A 23,345-nucleotide genomic window follows, 5' to 3' on the forward strand; every position below is an offset into this window, starting at 1 on the left:
TTTTCTGTGTTTAAAATGAAGCTATGAAAATTAATTTGCTTATGCCTTGATGGTAAATATTTAAATTCTAGCTGATTGTTAGATAGTAAAGTACAAAATGCCAATAAATGAAACTACTGCTTTAGTAAACTGTAACAATACATACAGGAAGTAAACAAAATACATTCCTAGTTACTGTTTCAGGTAATCTAGTTGTGTTCAATACAGTTTTGAAATTTCTAGCCATTACTGCCAAGTTTTGTTGCCATCATAGCTGTGGTGTGGGTGGAAGAGCCAAACCAGAAATGAGCAGATCTAACTGTAAGCTACTTTACATGTTGTCAATTGACTATAAATTGCAGCAGCCATTGACTCAGCGGAACCAGCTACAGAATTCAGGTAAGAGACTTGCATATTGCTGTATCTAGCAACAGATCTTGACTGAACAGCAGTGTGTTTGTAAATGACTTACCAGCTATTCCGTAGCAGTGCTCCCGTAGCTCTTTAGTGAATTGTGTTTAATATGATCTCTTATTAAATACAGTGTAAGAAAAATGGAACATTAACTTTTTTTTTTAATATCATTCAGATGTTTTCAGGTATTATTCATCAGTCTTAAAACAGCACATCTTGTTTCCTTGGATTTTACTTTCATCTGAAGACCGGTGAGTCTCTAGTCTAAAAGGAAAACGATTCTAACAATTTTGTTTTGCCCTGGTTCGAGTAGTAAAGCAGCAAATAACTGTTTTATGTAATATTCTTTGCAAGCAGAAGCATCAGTACTAAGCAACAAATACTGCAGGTATGTCTTCTTGAGGGGTTGTGTTGGTTTCTTAGTTTGTTGCTCTGTAATGATGTTTTGTCATAAAAGATTTTTTCTCCGTAACACTTTTTTCCTCAGACAATGTTTTAAAGTTGTTAGCAGTGGAAAGCTTTTAGACAATAACCCAACCTGTGTAAATAGAAAAGGGCAAGAGGACTGTCCACTATTTTCATTTTATTATGAGTATATGTATTCACCTCTTGATTTTTTGCATACATATTAATATAAAATGGATGTGTGTTCATGTTTGCAACCTACCTACAGAAGTACCTGTTTAAGATGCATGTGACTCTCTCTCTTGTCTAACACCATGCTATAAACACATTCTTAACTCACAGGATTTCTGTTGTGAGATCTATGTGCATTAGAAAAAGAGACAATGCTGAGTACAGAGGCATTTTGATAGACTGAGTTGTGAGAACAGGTCCATACTAAGTACTAAATGGGACAGGTTCAAAGTCATTAGAATGCATTAAAATATCTCCATATCCTTGTGAAAGATGAAAGGGTCACACATGTTACGGAACTGTGGTCAGAACTTCTGAAGCTTTTGTGAGTATGGGATTCTAGTAACCTAGTTTAATGTTCAGGTATGTTTACCATTTTGGTAAGTGTAAAATACCGTGTTTTGGACAGCAACGTATAGATGTGGAAGCGGATGGTAAGTGTTTTGGGTACAGTCTGTGTAGGCAAGTATTGCTGCAGTCCAAGAGGGCTGCAGTAACCACAGATCACAGTAATTTGTTAAATTTATTTTGAAGTGACTTTTAGGCAACAATCATTACTGCTATGCTGATATTTTTCTGTTTGAATAGTGGTATTAGGAAGGCTCTATGATGTGGCTTCCTATAAAACACTGCAAGATTATCTTTCTAGCAAATATATAATGGTGATTTGAGTAATGCCTGCTGTATTGCTGCTCTGGAGAGAGGATATATGGTTATAGGTTTTTAGCAGTGCCCCCTTGGCTGTGTCCAGTCCATTATTCCAATTATAAATTGGTTTACTATATAATTTGAACATACATTTTAAAGTTTAATAAATTATTCCATAATCCTCTATTAGTAGGGTTACATTTAGTATTTCATATCTGTGTTTAATCTGCAGGTGAGTGCAGAAGCAGCATGAGGACCCAAGGACAGGTTAGGTTTAGCAGAAATTCATCCTCTAAATTTTTGCAAAACTCTTTATGTAGAATAGATGTAAATACTTGACAGACATAAAACTGAGATCCATTCTCTGCACAAATTTTCCATCTAATTAAGACAGTATGGTGAATGACACATCAAATGAATAGAGAGGAAAAAATAATTTGTCTTTGAAGACTCTTGGGTATGGATAGGGAATCTGTTACTGGAACTGTAGATTTCTTTTCAGAGAGGAGAAAGGGGTGGAGAGAATGCCTCAGATGTTGGCCTGCTTTGTTTATTGACTGTAGAGATAGAAGTTTTGGTGTATTTGCAGCAAGATGGTTGGTCCTATGTGGAGTACATAAATGTCGATTTTCTTGTTTATTAAAGCTGAGGAGACTGCTGTTTGCTTTAGGAAGCTTTCATGGTTTTATTTTCTTAAAATTACTTTAATCAGTGTTGCTGATTTGCACTTTCTCATCTTTTCAAATGGGACCCTGTCTGCTCTATATAACAATCTCTCAACACCATTCCTAAATGTCACAAATGCATTTAAAGCCTCTTCCAGAAAATGCCGATAATGCCAAGTGTTGGCAAGCTCAGGTGAGTTTTTCCTGCTGTTCAGTATGAGTTGTTTAAACTATTATATAATTATGCATTTCCAGGTTAAATGCAGAACCTGATGGATGGCAAAAGCTACTGTAACCTCATGGAGAAGCTGACCATCTGTACTGAGACTCAGCACATACAGCTGGCCAGGCCCTTCTGTGCTGACCCAGTGGTCACATTTCACATGTACCCTGAAACACCAAACCAGGGCACTTGCTCTGAAGATTTGTCATTCCTTCCTTTCATGCCCGAGCACCTCATGGCAGAGAACTGCAGCGAGCCCTGTGCCTTTCCCTACCAAATGCCCTATTCCAATTACCGCAGAAGTGAGTACTCCTATGGGCCAGCTTTCATCAGAAAGAGGAATGAGAGGGAAAGACAGAGGGTTAAATGTGTCAATGAAGGCTATGCTAAACTGAGGCGTCACCTACCCAAGGAATACTTGGAGAAGCGGCTCAGCAAAGTAGAGACGCTCCGTGCCGCAATAAAATACATCAGCTACCTACAGTCTGTTCTCTACAGTGGTTCTCTGGTGGCAGAAAAAAATGTCACAGAGCCAAGCCATGCACCTAGCAAACAAAACCAGTTTCTGAAGACAATCTAAGCAGTTAGAAACTAAGTTCCAAATCCCATGTGGGAACCAAGTAGCCACTATATTAGTAGTGCCGGGTGTGTTCCTGGCGCAGCTCGGGAGCAGATCATAGCATGCGTCAGTATCCGCCCACAGAAGAGTTTCAGTTTTACAGATGGTAACTACACTTAAATACGAAAGAGACTGAGGAAATCTCATCTGAATGACTTAAGTTAGTTAACTCATGGAAATCAAAAAACACTTTGATCACCAAACCAAAAATGTAATACCTATACATGTAAAGTAACTGTATCATCACAGCTTGCATGCTTTAAAATAAAATCTTTCCACTTACAGGACTGAGATTCCTCTCATTTTCTGTAATGTTACTGGTTTACCCTCACATTCACTTTCTTAAAAGATTTTTGGTCTGATTGCCAGTGTTTCTCTTAGAGGTGTTTTTAGAGGTTCCCAGGAATGTTGTTAGATGCCAATAGAAAGGGCAACTTAGTTTAAAAGAGGGGAAATAAAAAGAGGGTAGCAGATCTCTGTTACTCAACACAAGAACAGCATAACATCTTGCAAGTGCTATTCCATCCTTTTCTTACTAATGAATATTTTAACCCCATTAAAAACTGTTGACTTAGCCCATTTTCTATTGAAAATTGAATTCTTCAGCTGTCCGCGCCCTTAAAAATTACTATGACTTCTCTCACAACACACAGTATAAAGAAAGTTGGCAAGGTCTTGGCTTTGGGGGGGGAAAAAAAAACAACAGTCTTGCAATAGAAATTTTTTGGGACTTAGATACTGACAATGGTTGAGGTCTGGGATGGTCTTCCCTGACCTCCCAGTCTGTTCCTCTATATTATTGATAGTTTCAGCTAAGTGGAATAGAATAGATTGACGAGAAGATGGTGAGGAGAGTTTATCTCATAACTGGCAAAGTGTTCTTAACATTTGCTGTATGTAAGGGAATTGTATTATTGACAGTAACAGTTCTGCTGACAGCATGGGAGCAGGTAGTCTGTGATGCAGCAGAACATGCAGAAAATGGTTACAGACCTCTTAAGTCCTATATCCTTGTCCTTAATTGCATTCATACACTCTGTTTTCTTGTTTTTATAGCAGTGAATTGAAAAATGCATACAAAGTGCAACTAAGTATTCACCACCACCACCACCAAAAAGAAAAAGAGTCTAACCTTTGTTAAGGAGAAACTGAAGATCAGGGATCACAGCAGAGGTTAACGGGTGGATTTCTGCAGTTTAATTCAGCATGTTTTTGATATTCACTTTGCAGAAAAATGTTAGAGTTCATTAATCCTCTTTATTGTGAAAAGGGAAAGTTTGTAAAGTGATTTGACCTCAGTTTGTCTCAGGCTTTTTTTTCTACATCTGAACTGTGTCTTTGTATGATGCTATTTTTTACCCTTCAATAGTAGGCAGAAAGCCTAGAGGACACTGTGCCCTCTTGCAATCCCTTCTTTGCCCCTGCAGTCTTTTAGCACAGTATCTGAATCAATGGGGAGCTGGAAAGGGAGAGCAGAGGCATAGCAGACAAATGGTCCTTTCTGTAGCCGTGTTCCCCTGGTTTTTAACTGGATAGGTCAGGATGGCTGATCCTGGTAGTAACAACTGTGGCAACCTCCATAGCAACGAGGAAACACTGAGACCCAACAGCTTCCTGAGTCAGACAGGCATAAAGGCAGGATTTTTTCATTGGAACTAAATCTAAAACAACCAGATGTAGTGTTACCAAAAGCTGGTAAGTCTGAAACACTGCTGTGTTGAAGTACTTGGAATTACTTGGAAAAAAGATCCTGAAATGTTGCACAACTGCCTTTGTCCATGGCTTGTTTTATACAGAAATAGGGGACCTGGCTCTAGGCAGTAACAGCACTGAGGGAGGTTAAAATGCTTTAATGTAGAAGTGATAGTTGCATTTCTTTGTAATGTGTTGTCAATTCCATCTTATTTTTGTTTATGACAGAGGTGTTTGTGTGGTTTTGAAACAAGTGTATACTTTGTGTTGATTTTCTGACTTTTGATGCTTTTTGGAGCAATTAATCCACTCTTCTTGCTGGGTCTGATGTGCTAGTTTTCTGCAATTTTATATAACTACGAGTTCTCATAAAAAGGCCTCCCAAATCACATCCCTTAGATAAGAGACAAAATAACATTTAGACATGAGTGCTTAAACTGTATTTTGTAAGGTAAATTAGACATTTAAAATTCATGTTGTGGAATTTCCATGCAAACATTTCCAAGCAGTATTGAAAAAAAAAAAAAAGAGTGGAAGCTTGTCTACTAGATCTTGTCAGATTACCCAGAGATAGCACCACACCATCAATCTTACTGTGACAGCCTCTGAGTAGTTATCAGCTGTCAAATCTGAGCATCTCATTCTTTCTTATGGCAAGTCATAATCCTACTGTTGTAAAACATGACAGGACAGCTGAAAGATCAAAATATTTCCTATTAATACATCACTATAAATAAAACAAGTAACAGGCAACTGTAATTTTAACATCATGTTTGAAAACTGTCATGTTTACTCAGCTTGTCAACTTCAGCTGTGGTTTTTGCCTCAGCTTGTAAAATAGGGAAGGTTGGGATGGGACTATGTACAGGAAGCTTTAAAGGAGAGAGGAGGTAAAAGAGATGGATGTTACAGAGGGAAACAAAAGCTGGAGGGAGGTGAAAGCTATTGCTTTCTGGGGATTTTCACAGCCTTTCTAGCTCCCTTGGGTGTTTCTGTCCCTCTGACAGGTTGGGATTTGGGTGACTGAAGATCACTGAAGTAGGTGATATCGGTTCATCTTACCAAATGCCAGCCTGGATATTTTGAATGAATTATTTTAAAATAAACAATAAAAGCCATAGAGTTCTTTGGATACACTGGAAAGCATTTGCTTGTGGGGGAAAATGCCAGTACATTGTCTCTGTCTCTTTTCTGCCAGCAGATCACTACTGAGCACTCCAGGTAGCTGCTCTCACAAGAATGGCCTGTTGGGCAGGGTTCCTGCCTACAGGTCACAGGTATTGCAGTGTGATGCTGGCACTGGACAGATTCTCATGCTCCAGCCTGGCACCTGCTGTCAGCCCCTGCTGCAGGACCTCTTTTGGAATGTATCCTATGTGGATCACTGAGCCTCGAGCCTCCTCAAGGTAAAATCAAGTTTTTGTTTAAATCTGTGATTTGTTGTTTTTCATGATATCTAATAGGATAAAACAGGCTGGTATGTCAGATTAGCAACTTAATAGCTTTCTCCTCCTCTGCACTGGCAGTTTTTTAGATGGTATTATCTAAAGTGATTTGCTACCCTGGAGATTATGACAAGCAAAGCCTGAATAAACCCCCTATCAAAGAAACTTTCCTGTAATGTTATTTGGATAAATAAAAGCACCTTGCGTTAGCAGACATCTTCTGTGAAATATTTCTAATGCTTTGTGACAGGGGATTATTTTTTCTGTTTTGAACTTGAACCTGTCATCAACCAGCAGCTTTGTTTGCTTTTGTTCTTTTCAGCTGTTCCCTGGATGCCCTAGTGTAAGCTGTCAGCTCTGGAGTACACTTAAACTGTGCTTTGTGCTGGAGATTGATCTTAAGGGTTGCATTGTCTTGCCATGTAAGCACCAAAGGGGCTAGTGCAGGTAGTGCTGGCCTGGGATTCCTGGCTCGCTTCCTCTAAACCCAAACCCAAAGAAATATGGGTAAAAACCAGCACTGATGTTTTTCTTCGCAAGAGCACAGAACTGTCACAGCACAAGCAAGTTTTCTGTTTCTTCCCACTTGCTCTGGCCTGTGGGAATACTGCACAGTGAGGTGCAGTGAGCCAGGTCTTAAATGTTACAAGATTTTAATTTTTTTTTAATGATCCACAGAAGTTGTTTTTCACAGTGCTGACTCCTCTTCTTCAAGGTCTCAACAGATTAGCCGCTGCCTTTTCTCCCCTGGCCCAGCACAGAAGAGGCTGAGCACACTGGGGAGATCACTGGGCCTAGACAGCAATGTCCCTGTGCTGGTGAGAGGGGAACAAGATGGATTTTATTACCGTGGTACAGTAAAAGAGGAGATAGAGGTGAGTGATGGTCACTGTGCAGTAGCCATGGGGGTGTGTAGTAGGATGCCCAGTCCAGCAGCAGTCCTCAAGCACCACCTGAGTTTAGTGTGGCAGTTTTGATTTCAGCTGGTGCATGGATTAGAGAACAGATTACCAGGACAGCTGACACTTGTGTTCATGTCGATTCATAAAGCTCCCGATGTGCCTGATTCCAAGCTGTCCTCACCTCCTGCTGCCTGGCATGCCAGGTGAGCCTCTTGCATACAGCACAGCCTCAGATACCAGTCAACTAATAATGATTAAATTCTTACTCTGCTCAGCCTCCTTTAATGAGCCTGTTTCTAGAAGTGACTAGGCATGTTTTAGGGATCCTCATCTTGTGTCAGAAGATGAGTGCTCCCCAAACTCCCAGTTCCTGGTGAGAGCAGTGTTGTTGTGCACCTCACAGGAGCAGGCTCTCTGCTTCTGCTGGCACTGGGCACTGAGCCAGGCTCACGCAGCCTGAGTACTGCTGTGAGCCATGTGCTGGCTACTGTTATGTGTAGACACATAACCATCAATAGAATAGGAAAAGCATTAGTGTTTTATGTACACACTTCCACACCAATGGCTCAGTGTATTTTCAGAAATGTTAGTGAAAGCTTTAATTCATTAGTTTGTTAGCACTTCAAACTTAACAGAAAAAAGAGCCTATTCTTTCTCAAGAACACGGAAGTACCTCATTTCATTGTTGATGGAAAGCCTCTTGACAGGCCTTCATTTAAAAGAAAAAAATTCCCAACAACCCTCCCAAGAAGCTGAGTTAGTATTGTATGTAATGAGGAAGGACTTGGGCATGACCAAAGAACAGGTCAGTGTTCAGTGTCCCTTCCTACCTGGTGTACACAGCGTGGCTTGTGAAATCCAGTTCCACTCTATAGCTTTTTCTCTTGGGAAGGAAAATACAGGTGCTAGTGGCAATGAATCTGTACATACGTTTCACTCAACCTGCTTTCTGGTGAGCCTCATGAAGGTTTTTCTGGCTGTCTCAATGCTGAACTAACACCACACACTATTTAGTTACTATTTAGGCTCTCTTTGTGTTTTGACCTAGCCACATAGCCACAGAATGGCCTCCTGGTGAGGGTTACAAGACACATTACAGACATTTTCAGGGGAACCATTATTTTGTTCCTGGTAACAGAGTGAAAGAGGCATGTTCCTGGTAGAGTTTGCCAAACCAATTGTGTCGTGTAGAAGGCATCCAGTGTGTGTGCAAAAAACACCAAAGGATGACATCCTGGAATATGTGAATGGGATGAAACACTCCTTGCTCCCTGGAGACAAAGTCCTGGCACCCTGGGAGCCAGATATGGCCAGGTACGGCCCAGGAACTGTCCTCACGGGCATTGAGACAAGGGACCCCTTACGAGGTAAGAAAGATGCTGCCTTCTTCTTTCTCACCTTACTCCACAACATGAGTGAGACTATCAGGATAAACTCTTGTTGTGGTGCTACTGCCAGAGAAACATCAGTGCCCAAACTACAGTTTAGGTTTGGTTAAAGCCTACAGGAGCTGATGGGACTTGCTGATGGGTATCTGCATGTAACCTCACCAGTCTGACCCTAAGGAAGTTATGACCCATAAAAATGCCATTTTCGTGTCTGCAGATGTGCTATTTGCCATCTGCTCAGACAAGTTTGTGTCTGCCATATCAAGGATGGTGGCCTTTCCATGAGAAATATAAATGAGGCAGCTCTCACAGAACCTGCATCTCTGCTTGACTGCTCACGTTTGTGAGCATTGGTATATCTGGGTGTGATTTTTATCACTGAAAAGAAGGAGATTTCCAAAGCTCATTGTTTTTTTTTCCCCATGTCTGACAGTTAAACCCCACTGAGTTAGCAGTAATACTCTTGAGAATAGTATTTTGATAACTTTGGCAGTAACAACAGAAGTTACTCAGTTAACATTTTCTTGTTCATCTGATGACAAATGGAAAGATGCTGGCAGGCCTGTGGTCACACTGATGGTGCCCTAGCTGCCCACTCCACCTTCCATGATATAATGGTGAGGTGCTACAGAGCAGAGTGATAGGTGATCCTACTGCTTGAAATTAGTAGAAAGTGCATAAAGCTGCAAAGCCTGATCTGTGTATGTGCACTGCCAAGGCAGGCCAGCTGCTTATGGTTGCTTGCCTTTTCTCTCAACAGCCTCAGAAGATGAAGAAATCATGGTTGAGTTTTGGAATGACAAGAAAGTGAAACTCCCACAAGGTGTGGCTCTGTGGATCCCTCCTAGCCTGTGGGAGAGGATTGTAGAGATGATCCACATGCCCTTCACTAACAGGTTGAAGCCTAGAGAAAGTTTGGACACTACCTCTTGTATCTTTTCCTGTAGTCCTAAAACAGCCCTCGTTCCTGTTTGTGCTGTGTGTAGCCTTGCCAAGCACTGCTTGCTCTACTCACCTTGCTGGCACTGTCACTGTGATGGTATATGCTGTTTGTCAGCATATGTAAGGTGCATCTGCTGTTGCTGTCCTCATGTTGATGCCTGGTGGCCTCTTCCATCCAGGTCTCTGGTCTTTCAGAGTGATACTAAAGAGTCCAGCAGTGAGCCCTCTCCGTGCCTTCTAGAATGGAAAGGCCCAAAACAAGAAGTAACAGCAGCTGTGGCAGCACCTTCGTCTTCCTCTTGTGATTTAGAGTGCAACCTGGAGCCATTCCCCACTAAGAGCACTGTGGTGGACAGTGCTGTTAACACAGGCTCTGGCTGTCCCGAGGAGCCCAGGCTCGAGGATTCTGCAAGACCCAAGTGGAAATACTGTGAAAGAAGTGACTGCAAGTCCCATCCCAGTAATTCAGGTACCTTTTAATAACCCCACAGGGAAGCAGCAGAGGGGAAAAAAGCAAATGTATTCTGGGCCCCCTTCCTTTGGGCAGTCACTTTGCCTGTAGTTTACTGGTATAAATACGATAAATTTGCGTATCAGTCACTGATACAATACTTCCCCCCTCCTCAAGGCTTCTGCTGCCTCATTTTGCATACTAGCTCTTACTTTGACAGTTCACCCAATGCAAAACTACCAGAACGACGATGTATTTCCTTTGCAAGCATAGATATTCCTCTCTGGGTTTGTTCTTCATAATTTTCTTCTGCTTTTTATGATATTAACCTCTTCATTAACCTTAGCTAGTCCATGCAGAATAACCTGAAATAATTCCTTTCAGGCTTGAAGTGCATTTTCCTCTCTCCTGAAAGGAGTGTTCTGCTTTCACTCTTAAGATACAATTTTACTCCTTCCCAGGACTCAGCAGTTGCAGCAGCACGTGCACAAAGGGCAAGCAGGAATCCAAAGCCATCTCCCTTGGGCACATGTCCCATGTTGCCCCAACTAATGGAAGTGCAATGTTTGAAACTGTTGAGCAGTCTCCCAGACAGCAACTCACAATGAAAGAAACTTTAAGGGACCAAGATTTCAAGCTGTCACTGGGGGTAAGGTAACCTGTATTAATACTGTATTTATATAAGCATAATGCGTGTTTGAGTGGAAGAAATCATCTTGTTAGTGGTCTGGAAGTTGGCTAGAAAAATATATTGTTCCTAACAACTGCTTGCTTAAGACCATGCACCAGTTTGTTACAGGCAAGAAACTTCACTAGCTAAAGATCCCCAAACCCTAAGGAAGGGCTGAAGCTGCTTGGTAAAAATGGAAAAGATTTTGCCAGTAATTGTGTGAGCATTCAGTAACGCAGATTTCAATTCAGAAACCTGCCAAATACCCACTGACATCAACCCAATGAAGTCCAGTGGAAGTGGGGACATACATGAGTGGCCCTGGAAATGGACAGATGTGACTTAGCAGCAATAAAACACAAGAAAAGACTAAAACTGGAAAGGTGCTGGGCTCTAACAGTCAAACTCTAATAGTCATAATCTCTATCTCTGAAAGACAAAAGCAGATTTTTTTAACAAAGTCTTTACTGAGTATCTTCTTTAGTCCCTCACAGAGAAGCAAGCAGTTTAAACAGCAGGTCCCTATCCTGAAACCAGGGAATTAAACACACTGTGTCACAGCTAGGAACAAGGACATCACCTGATTTTTGGGCCTGGTTCCTGTTGGCCATGGTCCCCTCCTGCTTTGGAAAACTTGGGGAAAAAAAAATTAGAACACAAACGTTAAGAAAAGCAAGCACAGAAAAGAGGAAGAAAAAAGCTTACAGGAAGAAGGGGAAGATGAAAGAACAGCAGGATGAACAGAAACGCTGCTCTGGACAAAAGCAGCAGGGATACAATTTACAAACTTTAAATCAGAAATAAAATATCAGTACCTCTGTAACTTCATGCTCTTGCTACTGCAAGTTGACTACAGAGTAGAACTTTGAACATGCTAAACTTGCATGATTTTCTTTAGAAGAAGATTAATCTGTTAATGACATCTTACTGAACAGAGGATATACTGTAATATATCTTGTATTCTCACAATTACGTACATTAATTTTAAGCAGATCCCTACCAACTTATTGACAGCATGATTCCTACTGTATTATTTAAATAATTGCAATTACAGACCTTTGTAATTGATTTCCTAGGAATTTTTAGGCCAGTATGGAGCTCCAGGCCGACATGCTGCTTGTGTCACAGCTGTGCACTGCAGTGACGTGCTTTGCCTTTTGGTAAAACTAAAAAGAAAGCAGAGTGTTTTCATTCTAGCCCCAAACCAACAGCATGAATAACAGCAGTGGATGCAATGTGGGAGTACAGAGTATAATGGCATACTTTTATTCCTATCAAGGAGGTGGTTTTAAAAATGTTGCTACTCTTTGAGATAGCTGAAGCAGTTTTATCATGTAGTACAGACTGCATCAGAAGTAACTTGCAACAGACAAGTGGAGTCAGACAGCAGGCTTTCCAGAGGTGCTCCCTGTGGGGCTAATGTCCTCCCACTGTGGCCACCAAAAATCCTCCTACCTTCTGAAGGAACAAAGGTTTTTGTCAAAGTCTAACAGCTTCTGAAAATGCTTTGGTGTTATTGCATACTTCTGTGGTCCAGCAGGAAAGTTTGTACTAGCACAGAAACTGTACCATTATTTAAGCTACAGGAGGCAGAGTTATCTATCTTACAGCCCGGAAAGCAGCAGCTATAAAGACATTAGACTTCCAAATGATTTGTTTTCTGCCCTCCAGGAAGAAGGTTCTGCATCATCAGAAAAATAAACATATAAAACAGCAAGAAAAAAGCCACAGTCAGATGATACAACATAAAGCTATTTGCACAGATGACAAACTTGACAGTACAGAACATCTCAGAGGACAGACAGAAAAAACAGCAATGAGCTCACTTGCAACAAAGCAGAGAGGGATGTGATCAACCAGTATTTCATAAATATACACTTGATGAAATTCAGGAGATGAAATTTCAGGTAAATTGCTTCTACTAGTGTATCAGTATTAGATTTATTAAGCAAATAAAGTTCTGATTTAGGTACTGTCTTTGGAGAATATCTTTATGGATAACTGGATAATTTTAATAACTGAGAAAATCTATTTCCACTCACAGTGAATTTTAGCATACTCATTCTTTACTCCAAAGTGTTCTTTGAAATTCCTAGTTATTTGGACTTGATCTTACAGTTCTGGAGAGATCAAGAAAACTAGTATGAGCATTAAAAGCCTAAACAGATGCACAGCAGGGTCTAATAAACCTCCAATTTGTATATAGTTCTCTTGAGTCAACCAGAGGAATTCAGCATAGTGATTTCTTTTTGTAGAAAGCCAGAAGGAATGGAGAAACAATACAACCTGACAGCTGAAAATATTTTCAGGATTAAAGCAGAAGGGAAAGTAGCCAGAGGGTAAAGTACCTGCTACTGTATATAGAAACAACAAAATGCTTAAGAGATACAGCATTCAAGTCACTGAATTTTATACTCCCATAAAAAAAGGAACTGAAACCTTAATACCATCAGCTACAAAAAGAATACATAAATATATAGGTTATACCACTAATTCTAACCCTGGAATCTGATCCTTTAGGACAGTTAAGTATCCCAGGAGTCTCGTTAGTGGGATCACTCATGTTTAAGTGTATGAACTTGGCCATACACTGCAACATGCAGTTCCTCGGTGGTACTTTTCCCCTGCAGGAAACAGGAGATGGTTCAGAGTACCCTACTGCTTACTAAAAAAATGTAGCTAACTGGTGTTCAGCTGAGGTAGGACCTTGCAAAGAGACAGAACTTCAAGTGTCAATAGTTTATGTGCATACACTGAACATCTAACACATATTCAAGCACCTTCGTGAGTTGGGGTTTGAGATAATGAAATAAAATGCAAATGAAATTCACTATGAGGATAGTAAGAGTACAGATAGGAGAGCTGGATTGTAGGCCAGCTGCTCTAAAATCAGTGCCAGCTCAAAGAAACCAACATACATCCGTATTCATACCACATCAATCCCATTCTCTGTGGTCAAGAATGTGACATAGACATTCTGTATGAGGGTAATATGAAAGAAGCTGTCATCACAAAGGCTAAATTATGACGTATTTTATTCCACTGATTGTATCTTTAATTGTTTAAAGCACAAGAACCTGGAATTACACAGTCATGTAATTGGATTTAAGGCACACAATGTACAAATATTTATAAAATCAGTGTACAAAGTGGGCTGCATATAATTGCATTGAGTATAAAACAAATCTACAGGCCATAAAAACAGAGTCCCAAACAGGAGGATGGTAATAAAGTGCTAACAAGAGAAGATAATACATAGTTCATTACATGCATTAAGAGAGCCTCATATTTTATTCCTGTGATTGCCAAGGAACAACAGACATCATAGAATGAAAGTTAAATCAACACTTTGTCCGGCGTTGACATCTACCACATGGGTTTGTCGCACCATGTCCTCGGAGGTTGCTGTGACAGAATAGGTGCCAGGAGAAACTTCAATGTATATGTCTTTGGAAGCTTGTCTGGTCTTTAAGGAAAAAAACCCAAAAGTTAAGTTCATTACTGTTTATTCATCTTAGATTTCCCGCAAAAATAAAAATTTCGCATTTAGGTATAAAAAAATTTACATAAACATCCTGAGATCTTTTAAAAGGTACAGATGGCGTGGCCAAAACTGTACAATGTTTCTGTCAATACAAAAACTACCAAGTGTCCTACTCAAAGTATTTCATATCAATGCAAATAATCAGCATGCTTTAATCTTTGCCTCACAAAACTGAAAGTTGCCAATCTGTTGAATATAAACCTGGAAAGCATCCACATGACTAGGTGCTCCCACTAATTTCTACTGTGGTACAGATGCCACATTTCTCATCTTTTGTGGCTTAGGAGTTCTCAAACTTGATTTGGTGAGGTGTTAACATCTGAAAAGAAAAAGTTTTCTTTTGTTTGAGGAACACGAGTCTTCAGGGAGACTGTACGAGGGCCAAGTATAACTGGCTAAGCAACTGCTGCCTGCCTTGCTGCATGCCTTGCCTCAGCACAGGCAATGTATCAGGGGCAGAGATGAGGTGAGACTGGAGAACTGCTGGATTACTGTTGTTGATGTAATTTGCAAGAGCCTAAACATTAATCACAAGTGTTTGATGTTTTGTACCAGTTCAAAATATAAAGTAGACTCCTAACTGATTACATGCCAGAATGCCACAATCTGGTTCATAATTAGTTGTGCAAGTCTCTGCATGCCCATTCTACTGCCCACCTGTTAGGATGTTAGGATTGTGAGTGCACCACTGGTTAAGCTGCTGTGCCACCACAAAGTCTCCCCACCTGATCACAACTTTGAATCAGCTTGATGCAAAATGATAAATAAATGTTATACCTCGATTTTAAAACAAATTAGTCTATAAACTTACATGTTGCTGGCAAGTTTGAGCTTGACAAGATGCTACAGAAGCTTCAGTCCTCTGGAAAGAAAAGGATACTGTTTTCTAATGGTACAACACAAAGTCCATGAAATTTTACCCTCCACAAAAGGACAAATATGACACCAAATGTCACCAGATGTGCCACCAAAACCACCTACTTACCTCTTCTTTGGAGGACACTGGCTCTCTTTCCCCTGCTTGCCTGCCATGGTATCTACAGATGTGTTTGATTTCTTGCTCCTTGCATCTGCAGGCTGCCATGCCACTATAGTACTTCTGGACAACAACAGAGAATACTACATGAGGAAGCATCAAAGCTATGCTCCCAGCTACTGTAGATTTACAATTCAAAGTGGAACTGCACAGCTAATGACCTTCTGTATTAATTGGCTGTTTTATTCTCGTGTAAAGATGAAAATGCCTGGATGTCCACAGACTGCATGTCTTCTGGTACAAAAGTTGTCAGCCCTGGTTTTAGATGCCTGTCTCCTGACACAATATATAGGGATACTCTGACACCTCAGAACCGAATTCATGACAATATCACAAGGAATGATCTGGAAACATCTATCTCATCTGGCTCTTCAAGAAAGGCGCTGCTGGAAGAAGGTGTAGTTTACAGGTCCTTAGTAGGATGTAGATGTAAGCTAGGTGCTTTGCAACCTAGCCAGTGAGGGCTGGTTCTGCAGGGCACCTGCAGGAGCAGTGCTTTAAAGCTGAACATGTTAATACAGAAAAATTAGTCAGTGAAGAAGCTAAAGCATCTTCACAGCTGGTAGCAGTAGCACAGTGGTTTTGAGAATTGTATTTAAATCCACAGCAGCCCTTCTCTGGCTCTCCAGTAAAGGTACTTGAAACTCCCCCACTACAGATGAAATATTTGAACACAGCTCTGCTCTGCTGCCATCTGTTGTCACCAAAGAACTCCTGCCAAGACTGCTTTCACAAAAGGACTAAGAAGTTCCAATACCTATTTTAGTTCACTTATATCTTCCTTGTCTTTGACTGTCAAAACTAAAAATAGAGCCAATAGCAATTCTTATTGCTAAATCTACAGCTGTGCTTTACTCCTTGAGGTTATGCACATGTCAACAGATTTGGTTGCTTGCATTGTGGTTTACTGTGGAGCTATGTCCAAATAATACATGAAATTCTCTGGCTAACTGCATGTGCCTAAATGGTTATGTTTGGCTGTGGCTTCTTATTTGCACATTGTAAACTTTATCTATGAATTTGTGAGTCTAAGAATCCTCTTCCCCCTTTTATGTCACCTCTACAGAAGATGACTGAAACAGTACTGTCTTGGCCGATGCATAAATATTGAAGTCATTCAGGGCTTGTATCAACTCTAATACTCCTAATAGGGCACAGGATGAGTATACAGTTGCATTTTTGTTTCATCTTGTATAAAACTATTCTGCCTGAGTTATTTTAGAATTAACTGGTTACTGTGTATGTAGTGCTTTGAAATAATAAAGGAGTTGCTTAAGAGCTAATCATCTGGTGTGTGTTGAACTACTATTTTATCTAATTTAACTGAAGACTTAGCCACTATTATTAACTCTGCAGACGATACACTCCCTGCTCCATTATGATAACCGATCCCAGAGGGCATGTCAACTGAGATCGAGTTTTCAGAGACTTTGATGCAGTAGTTGGGCAGCAGGGCTGTATTCACAAGGATGAGCTGGCAGACATGGGCCCCTGGTCCAGAGGCGTAATGACACCTGGCAGCCAGAGCCAAAGTGGAAGCAGTGGAGCTGTGCATTTGCATGCCATACCTCTCAATTTCTACTTAGCACAAAGATACAGTGCTGCTGGGAAACCCAGCCCAGTAACAACATCTCAAATAGTTTGCTTAAACAATACTGGGGAGGTCAACTCTCAGTTCAGAGAAGATGGATGACACAAAGCAATCAGCAATCTCTGCACACAACTCAAACTCTCCCTTACTTCTGCCAGCTGGAACACCCCGAATGGCAGCCAGCACAGTGATGATGAAAACAAAAGGTTACTTTGTTGTAAAGCTGCACCACAACAGAAGTGCAGAGGTACCTGAAAGCACTGGAAACAACTCTGTACATTGTGACAGATGATGAGCCTGGACAGTGGCTGACACAATGTAATTTGTGACAATGACATTTCTGTCTCTCTAACCATATTGCCTTTCCACCAAGCAGAGAAAACCCCTGCTAAAGTCTGTACCTACTGCCTTTGGAAAATGCTGAGAGTGTTTATCAACTGAGGTGGTACCAGGGGTCCAGGTAGCACTGATGAAAGCTACCATGTAACCTACCACATGATGGCAAATGCCCTGAAAATTGTAATCTAGGTTGGCATCACAGGCTCCCTGGATAAGCTCTTACCATGCAATAAGCAAAACTGAAGTCTAGTTTTTTTTCAGTTCTAGCAAAAGTAGTATGAACAGGCCTCTGCCAGGCACATCAGCATTCCCCTGTGCACAGATCTGTGGGCAAAACCTCACCTCACACTCCTTTGTGGCTTGATTCATCAAGTTCACAATTGAAGCGAATGCTGCATTGAGACGTTCTGAATCTTCTTCCTGCAATTAAAAGACTGGTTTTTGTAACTCATAACGTGGCACTGGTTGCTTAGGTGATTAAACAGCAAAACACTGGCTTGTGGTGGAAGCTGTCTCTAGGGTGACTGACACAGTGAAGTGTGGCCCAGCGCCGCGGTGCTCGGCTGTACCGCAGCCGCTCGCTGCGCCCAAGAGGCCAGCGCATGGAGCGACGGCCTCGCTGCGGTAAAGCTCCTCTCATTTAGCCGCGAGGGCCCTCAACTGTTCCCTACCGGCTTTGCCCAGGTAAAACGCTGGGGGGGAGTCACTCAGCGCATCTTAAAGCTCCTCCGGCTCGTCAAAGCACAGGCGTGGCTGTCCCACGCGCATCTATCTGCTCACCCGGCCTCCTCGGGAGGCGGGCTGTCCAGCCGCCACGGAAGGAAACAGCGCTTCTCAGCCGCGTTGCCGCCGCCACGACCGCCCCCGCCCCGCCGCCCGCAGCGACTGAGCGGGGCAGAGCCCGAGCCCGAGCCCGGCAGCCGCCCCGCCGCCCGCAGCGACTGAGCGGGGCAGAGCCCGAGCCCGAGCCCGGCAGCCGCCCCGCCGCCCGCAGCGACTGAGCGGGGCAGAGCCCGAGCCCGGCAGCCGTCCCGCCGCCCGCAGCGACTGACCGGGGCAGAGCCCGAGCCTGGCAGCCGTCCCGCCGCCCGCAGCGACTGACCGGGGCAGAGCCCGAGCCCGGCAGCCGTCCCGCCGCCCGCAGCGACTGAGCGGGGCAGAGCCCGAGCCCGGCAGCCGTCCCGCCGCCCGCAGCGACTGACCGGGGCAGAGCCCGAGCCCGGCAGCCGTCCCGCCGCCCGCAGCGACTGACCGGGGCAGAGCCCGAGCCCGGCAGCCGTCCCGCCGCCCGCCGCCGCCGCGCCCGCTCCAGCACGTCGCGCGCCAGCCCCGCCGTGCGCCCCGCGCGCGCCCCCTCCATCCCGCCGCCGCGCGCCGTCACAGGGCGCACGCGCGGCCGCGGCCCGCCCACACCGGCACCACTCCCGGCTGCCGTCAGGGGGCGCCGCCACCCCGCCGGTGCTGCGCTGAGCCGCGGCTGCCTGAGGGCGGTGGCCGCCCCGCCCCGCCCCGCAACGCCCCGCCGCGGGTGAGTGAGGGCGAGCGCTGCCGCCCTGCCCCGCCTGGCCCGGTGGCAGTGCGGTAGATCCCGCTGGGCGTTCGGCCCCGCAATGGGGTCGTTTTCGTTTACGCCGCTGGCCTTGGGGCTGGGCGTGCGCGCGCCCTCCCCCGAGGTGAAGCCGCGGGGAGCGGGAGTCCGGCGCGGCTGCGCGGGAGCTGCTCTCCCACAGCGGTGCCGCGCCTGGGGACGGCGGGTCCGCGCTGGGTGACAACGGGAAAGAGCCGAGAGAAGCTGGAGGGTGACGAGCTCCGCCTCAGTGGGCCAGTGCCGATGTGCCGGGGGGCTCTGCCCCACTATCTCCGGAGTGGGAACTGGCACTCCCTGTGGTTTTTTAAACTTATTAGGTACAAAATAACAGTCGCAGGGCGTACTGGTGATTGACTGAGTGAAACACGTATTGATAAGCGGGCAGAACACCTGTAAACTGCCACGGTTCTCCAAATAAACCCCTTTTGTGTTGGTTAGTAAAGATAAGGCACCAAGTGTTCTGACCTACTGCAAGTGAGAGTTGCCAAACAAGTGAGCTTGCTCCCTGGAAGCTGCTTCTGGCCCAGGAGGGCTTTCCAGCAGTGCCACACGTAAGGCCTTTGTCAGCCTGGAGGCACGAAGCTGCATCTGCTCCTCTGAGCTGCAAATCAGACTTGGAAAGTGACTGTGGCTACAGGTAATGGAAGCCACTCTGTGGCTTTGCTCACCAGGCACTGAGATGTCGGTAGGAAAGGCAACAAAATTAAACACAGACACTTGTGCAAGTGCAGCTTGGCCAAGGTTAACAAGTAGGTTCTGATTTTTTCAAACCCTTCGTTATTGTTTGTGAAGCTTTACTAGCTGTAATCTGTTTGGCAAACAAGAAAAATAATCCTTTCCTAGTTTACATTTCATTATTGTCTTCCAATTGCTTAACCAGAGCAGCAGCTAGCCTCTGTAATAAGCCTTACACAAGCTGCTTGTTCATTAAAACACAATGAAGGCCCTAGTTGAGTGTCGAAATGCAACTTGTGGAGTCTCTTGTACTCAAAATTTAGGCAGTTGCTAGAGTGTTTGAGGTCCAGGGACTGAATGTAGTATAAATGTGAAAGAAAGATAATATTTGGTTTAAAATGTTTGTATGTTTGAGATGTTTGTTTGATGTGCTGGAGAAGCAGCCACAACAGAATACATCCTGCTTAACTGGAAGCTGAGCATCTTTGAACATCATTCCTTGTTATTGTTGGTCTCCTGGGGAGGCAGCTGGGTTTGTTATCTTGCAGTGCTTGTGAAATGTACTTGCCAAGGCCCTCCTATGTCATTTTTGTAACGGGAATTAAAGTTGTATTAATTTTATATTCCTGCCAGGTACTTGTGGGAGTAGCTTGTTGTTCAGGAAGTAAATTATTCCTTATGTGTTGAAATTTAAACTCCCACTATTTTTTGATGTTTGGTGACACAGTACTTCTTTTGCAGCTGAGTAAATACATTTGTCCTGAGAAGGTTGACAGCTGAAACAGCTTTTGCTTTGAAACGCACATTCACATCAGAATCAGATGAGTTACCCTTATTTCCTGTATGTTCGCTCTTTTGAAATATAATGGAGGTTTGTGAAATGCTGGACATTTACACATTTCTTTGATATGTGGGATGCTGGATCACAGCATCTCAAGACAATGTATCTTATTTTATTGATGAGGCGGTGGTGGAAGACAAGAATACTTTATCCTGAGTACTGGGCTCTGAGTTCAGAGAAGTGTCCTTGTGTGGGAACACTCATAAGCTCTTGCCTAAGGCTGAGCACCACTTCAGTTCCATTTCAGTCAATGGAAAGAAGTGTAAGTATGTGTGCTGAAGGTTCAGGAAATGTGTAATGCTGGAATTTGTATTTCCATTTGCAGAGTATGTGAGTTTTTTCTTCTGTACCTATTATAATTTGGTTACTATTTTATGAAGTGGCTTTAGAAATGCTTATGTAATGCTTCAAGATTTAGGTGCAATCTTTGTATTTTGCAGTACTCATGGTGCTTTCTCACAGCCTGCCTCTTTGGTAGGGGTTTTACATCAAACTTCTGCTGCGAGTTTCTCATCTGCTCAGCCGGCAGAAGTGTGTGGATGGTCGTGGCCGGGAGCTGGCCCGCACGATGCTGTTTGTGGCCCGCGTGGAGAGCGGGTGCCGGGTGGCTTGTACCACGGCAGACTCCCTTCAACCCTCGCTACAGAATCGCTATCAATCAGCTCCTTGGAGGCTGGGTTTGAACCGAGGCACACGGAACGAAGTTCGGAGGCACGCCGCTGCCTCTTTCCTCCCCTCTTTTTCCGTCGGTCCTGTTACTCCGGAGCCACTCCGGCGAGCTTGGAAAACGCGGCCGCTCCGGTGACTTGCCCGTCCTGGAGCCCTGATTGAAACCATCTGCTCGGCTCCGGGCGCAGGAAGCGCCGCCCGCTCTCCGCCTTCCTTCCCTTCTTCCCTCCTCGCAGGCGGCTCCGCGCAGAGCTCGTAGGTTTTTAAATAAAAAATAAGCGGTATCGGCCTTCTGAGGTAGAAGGGAGCAGGAAAACTGTCAGACGAAGAGCTCAGTTCTTACCTCCTTCTCTGTAGATCGCATCTCCTCGCGGACCGTCCGGTCCTGCCCGGTCCCGGCGGGCTTCCCCCCTCCCTCCATCGCTCCCTCCCTCCCGCCTGGCCAAGACCCCGCTTTGGGGCCGGGGTGGGGGGGCGGCGCCCACCCCTCCGCTGGGCTGGGGCCGGGGCCGAGCGGTGCCGGCGGAGCGGTGGCTCAGCTGCCCGGCCGCGGCGGAGCTGCAGCCCGGACCGGGCCGCGCCGGGGGAGCAGGTTTCTTTGTTGGCTGCTGGGTGACTGGTTCCCATTAATCTCCCGCACTGGCCGTGGCCGTCTCCACTTCCTGCCTTTGCATACTTCTCTCTCCCTCGATCTCAGTCCCTTCCCTCCCCCTTCCCTCCCCCCTTTCTTTCTCTCCCTCTTCCCAGTTTCTCCAAAAAACTTCCAGCCGCCCGGGCTGTGGGACGAGGGCTGCAGGCGTGCGGCGGAGGGAGCGCATCCGTGCGCGCCTCGGTAAGGGCCGGGAACCGGGCTGCCGGGTCGGTGGGCGCCTCTGGAGATCCAGCCAGGGGAGAGGGGCTCTGGGGAGGAACGGTCGATCGTGCTTGGGCTCGCCGTCCCTGCACCCCGAGAGCCCCCCGCCTCCCGGGAGCGAGCGGGGCGGGCCGGGGATGCGTAGCGGCGGGAGCTTCCCGGACTCTGCGGCTCCTCGGGCCGCGGAGCCCCCGCGGCAACGGAGCCTCCGGTGGGCCAGCCCTACGATGCTGGCGGGAGTCCCTGCCGTGCCCGGCATGAGCGCCGATGGGCCCGAGGTCTTTGCGCCCCGGCGGACCGGGGAGTCGGTACTCCAGCTCCGCTGCGCTCCGTGCCACCGTCGTGCCTCGCCAGATGTTACTTCTCGCGTGGCTGGTGAGGGACAGAGCCCGGGAGACAGCCTCGGCGGGACCAGATTAACTATAACCTTGTGGGCAGACAGCACACGGAGCGAGGACCTCCGACCTGAGGAGAGTCTGGGAGCTATGGCACTTCTTTTCCCGTCCCGTATACCCTCTTATTGCCTGTCCAGTCAGCTGTAATGCTTACATGCGCGTTGAAAAGAGTAGAGGAGCCACCTGGACTCTGGTGGAAGACTTTAGGATCCCAAGGCAGATTTAGCTGAAGAGCTAAGGGAGCTGCTTCAGCAGTTCACTTGGTGGGAAAATCCAACGTACTGCTCTTGGCTTGGTACCAAGCCTTTGCTTTACTAAGGAGCAGCGAGTCACCACAATCAAAGAGTAGCGGCTACATCTGAGACTGCCTTTTTATATTTACTTCAGCTTTATCACTCAAATGTATTTTGAATTTTAGTAGTTAAGCTAAATGCAGCTGGATGCATTACCACATGGTGTATTTCAATAGCAGTGTGTTCTATACTTTGTTTCATGATTGCAATGAACTTGGCAAATAGGTTTCTTTCATTATTGAGTGGTCAGACTTTAACTTCAGCCAGATCTTGAATAATCCAGTGAAAGCTGCCTTGAGTGATCAAAACTTGTATAAGTTTTGTATTATCTGTAGTCCAATTTCTGATGTGGCACACTAGGGTGAAATGAGGTTGATTTGCCTTTAAGACTTGATAGTGCTTTGTTTATACATTATAAATATATAGTCCATAGATGAAGACATTCCGTATTGTGAAAGGGTACATAAACAGAGCAGAGGTAGGATTATCTTGCATTTCAGGTGAGATATGAGAAAGTCACGTATGAAAGTCATGTATGTAGGAATGTCAACATTTAACTTTTGTTTTGGTGACTGGATTATGCAGGTGGCATAGTGGAAATCTTGTTACTGGGCTGACAGGTGAGAGTAAGATTTATGGCCTTCACTATTCATTTCCCCCTTGCTTTAAGATTAGTTATTTAAAGGAAAACTGCAAAAAATTTAAGCAATTGTTACTTAAGAATATAGTTTGATCACCTTTTAAAGCTAGCTACAGCCTAATTGCTGCTAAGAGCAATTAGACTGACAGGGAACAGCCATCTTCCTTCTGGGGTGGAACTAATTTCCTCTGAGAGTATGGAGGAGTG

At 44.6% G+C, this 23,345-nt stretch overlaps 3 protein-coding genes across 5 annotated transcripts in view; all 3 read left to right on the forward strand.

Annotated features, from left to right (window-relative positions):
* The first annotated feature begins 59 nt into the window (after positions 1-59).
* On the forward strand, positions 60-3,451 carry ASCL3 (achaete-scute family bHLH transcription factor 3). Of its 3 annotated transcripts, none has more exons than XM_010198807.2 (2): positions 60-781; positions 2,598-3,451. In XM_010198807.2, exon 2 carries the CDS (start codon positions 2,603-2,605, stop codon positions 3,143-3,145), a length of 543 nt encoding a protein of 180 aa, XP_010197109.2. In that variant the 5' UTR covers positions 60-781; positions 2,598-2,602; the 3' UTR covers positions 3,146-3,451. The 3 variants fall into 3 exon arrangements, with proteins under 3 accessions (XP_010197109.2, XP_061856130.1, XP_061856129.1); XM_062000146.1 differs by having other exon boundaries at positions 60-644; XM_062000145.1 differs by having other exon boundaries at positions 60-378; positions 569-3,451.
* A 2,760-nt stretch (positions 3,452-6,211) lies between these two features.
* On the forward strand, positions 6,212-16,537 carry C7H11orf16 (chromosome 7 C11orf16 homolog). The gene is made up of 7 exons (XM_062000144.1): positions 6,212-6,282; positions 7,037-7,196; positions 8,362-8,590; positions 9,372-9,507; positions 9,733-10,022; positions 10,466-10,653; positions 15,295-16,537. The coding sequence occupies exons 1-7, from the start codon at positions 6,242-6,244 to the stop codon at positions 15,310-15,312; spliced, it is 1,062 nt and encodes a 353-aa protein (XP_061856128.1). The 5' UTR covers positions 6,212-6,241; the 3' UTR covers positions 15,313-16,537.
* Positions 16,538-21,717: 5,180 nt separating this feature from the next.
* The window catches only part of DENND2B (DENN domain containing 2B), a 166,285-nt gene continuing 164,657 nt past the window's right edge, over positions 21,718-23,345 (forward strand). The window contains exon 1 of the mRNA XM_061999277.1: positions 21,718-21,789. The gene's annotated coding sequence lies outside the window, so the exon portion shown is untranslated. The remainder of the gene's footprint in view (positions 21,790-23,345) is intronic.

Source organism: Colius striatus, chromosome 7 (assembly GCF_028858725.1).
Source record: "Colius striatus isolate bColStr4 chromosome 7, bColStr4.1.hap1, whole genome shotgun sequence".
NCBI classification, from domain to species: domain Eukaryota; kingdom Metazoa; phylum Chordata; class Aves; order Coliiformes; family Coliidae; genus Colius; species Colius striatus.

Bases quoted from the DNA above. Each gene is read 5' to 3' on its own strand.
- C7H11orf16 (XM_062000144.1), top strand. From the start codon at position 6,242: ATGTATCCTATGTGGATCACTGAGCCTCGAGCCTCCTCAAG. The intron at 8,591-9,371 runs GTAAGAAAGATG...TTCTCTCAACAG, and splicing joins GACAAGGGACCCCTTACGAG to CCTCAGAAGATGAAGAAATC. The intron at 9,508-9,732 runs GTTGAAGCCTAG...TCTTCCATCCAG, and splicing joins CACATGCCCTTCACTAACAG to GTCTCTGGTCTTTCAGAGTG.
- ASCL3 (XM_010198807.2), top strand. From the start codon at position 2,603: ATGCAGAACCTGATGGATGGCAAAAGCTACTGTAACCTCATGGAGAAG.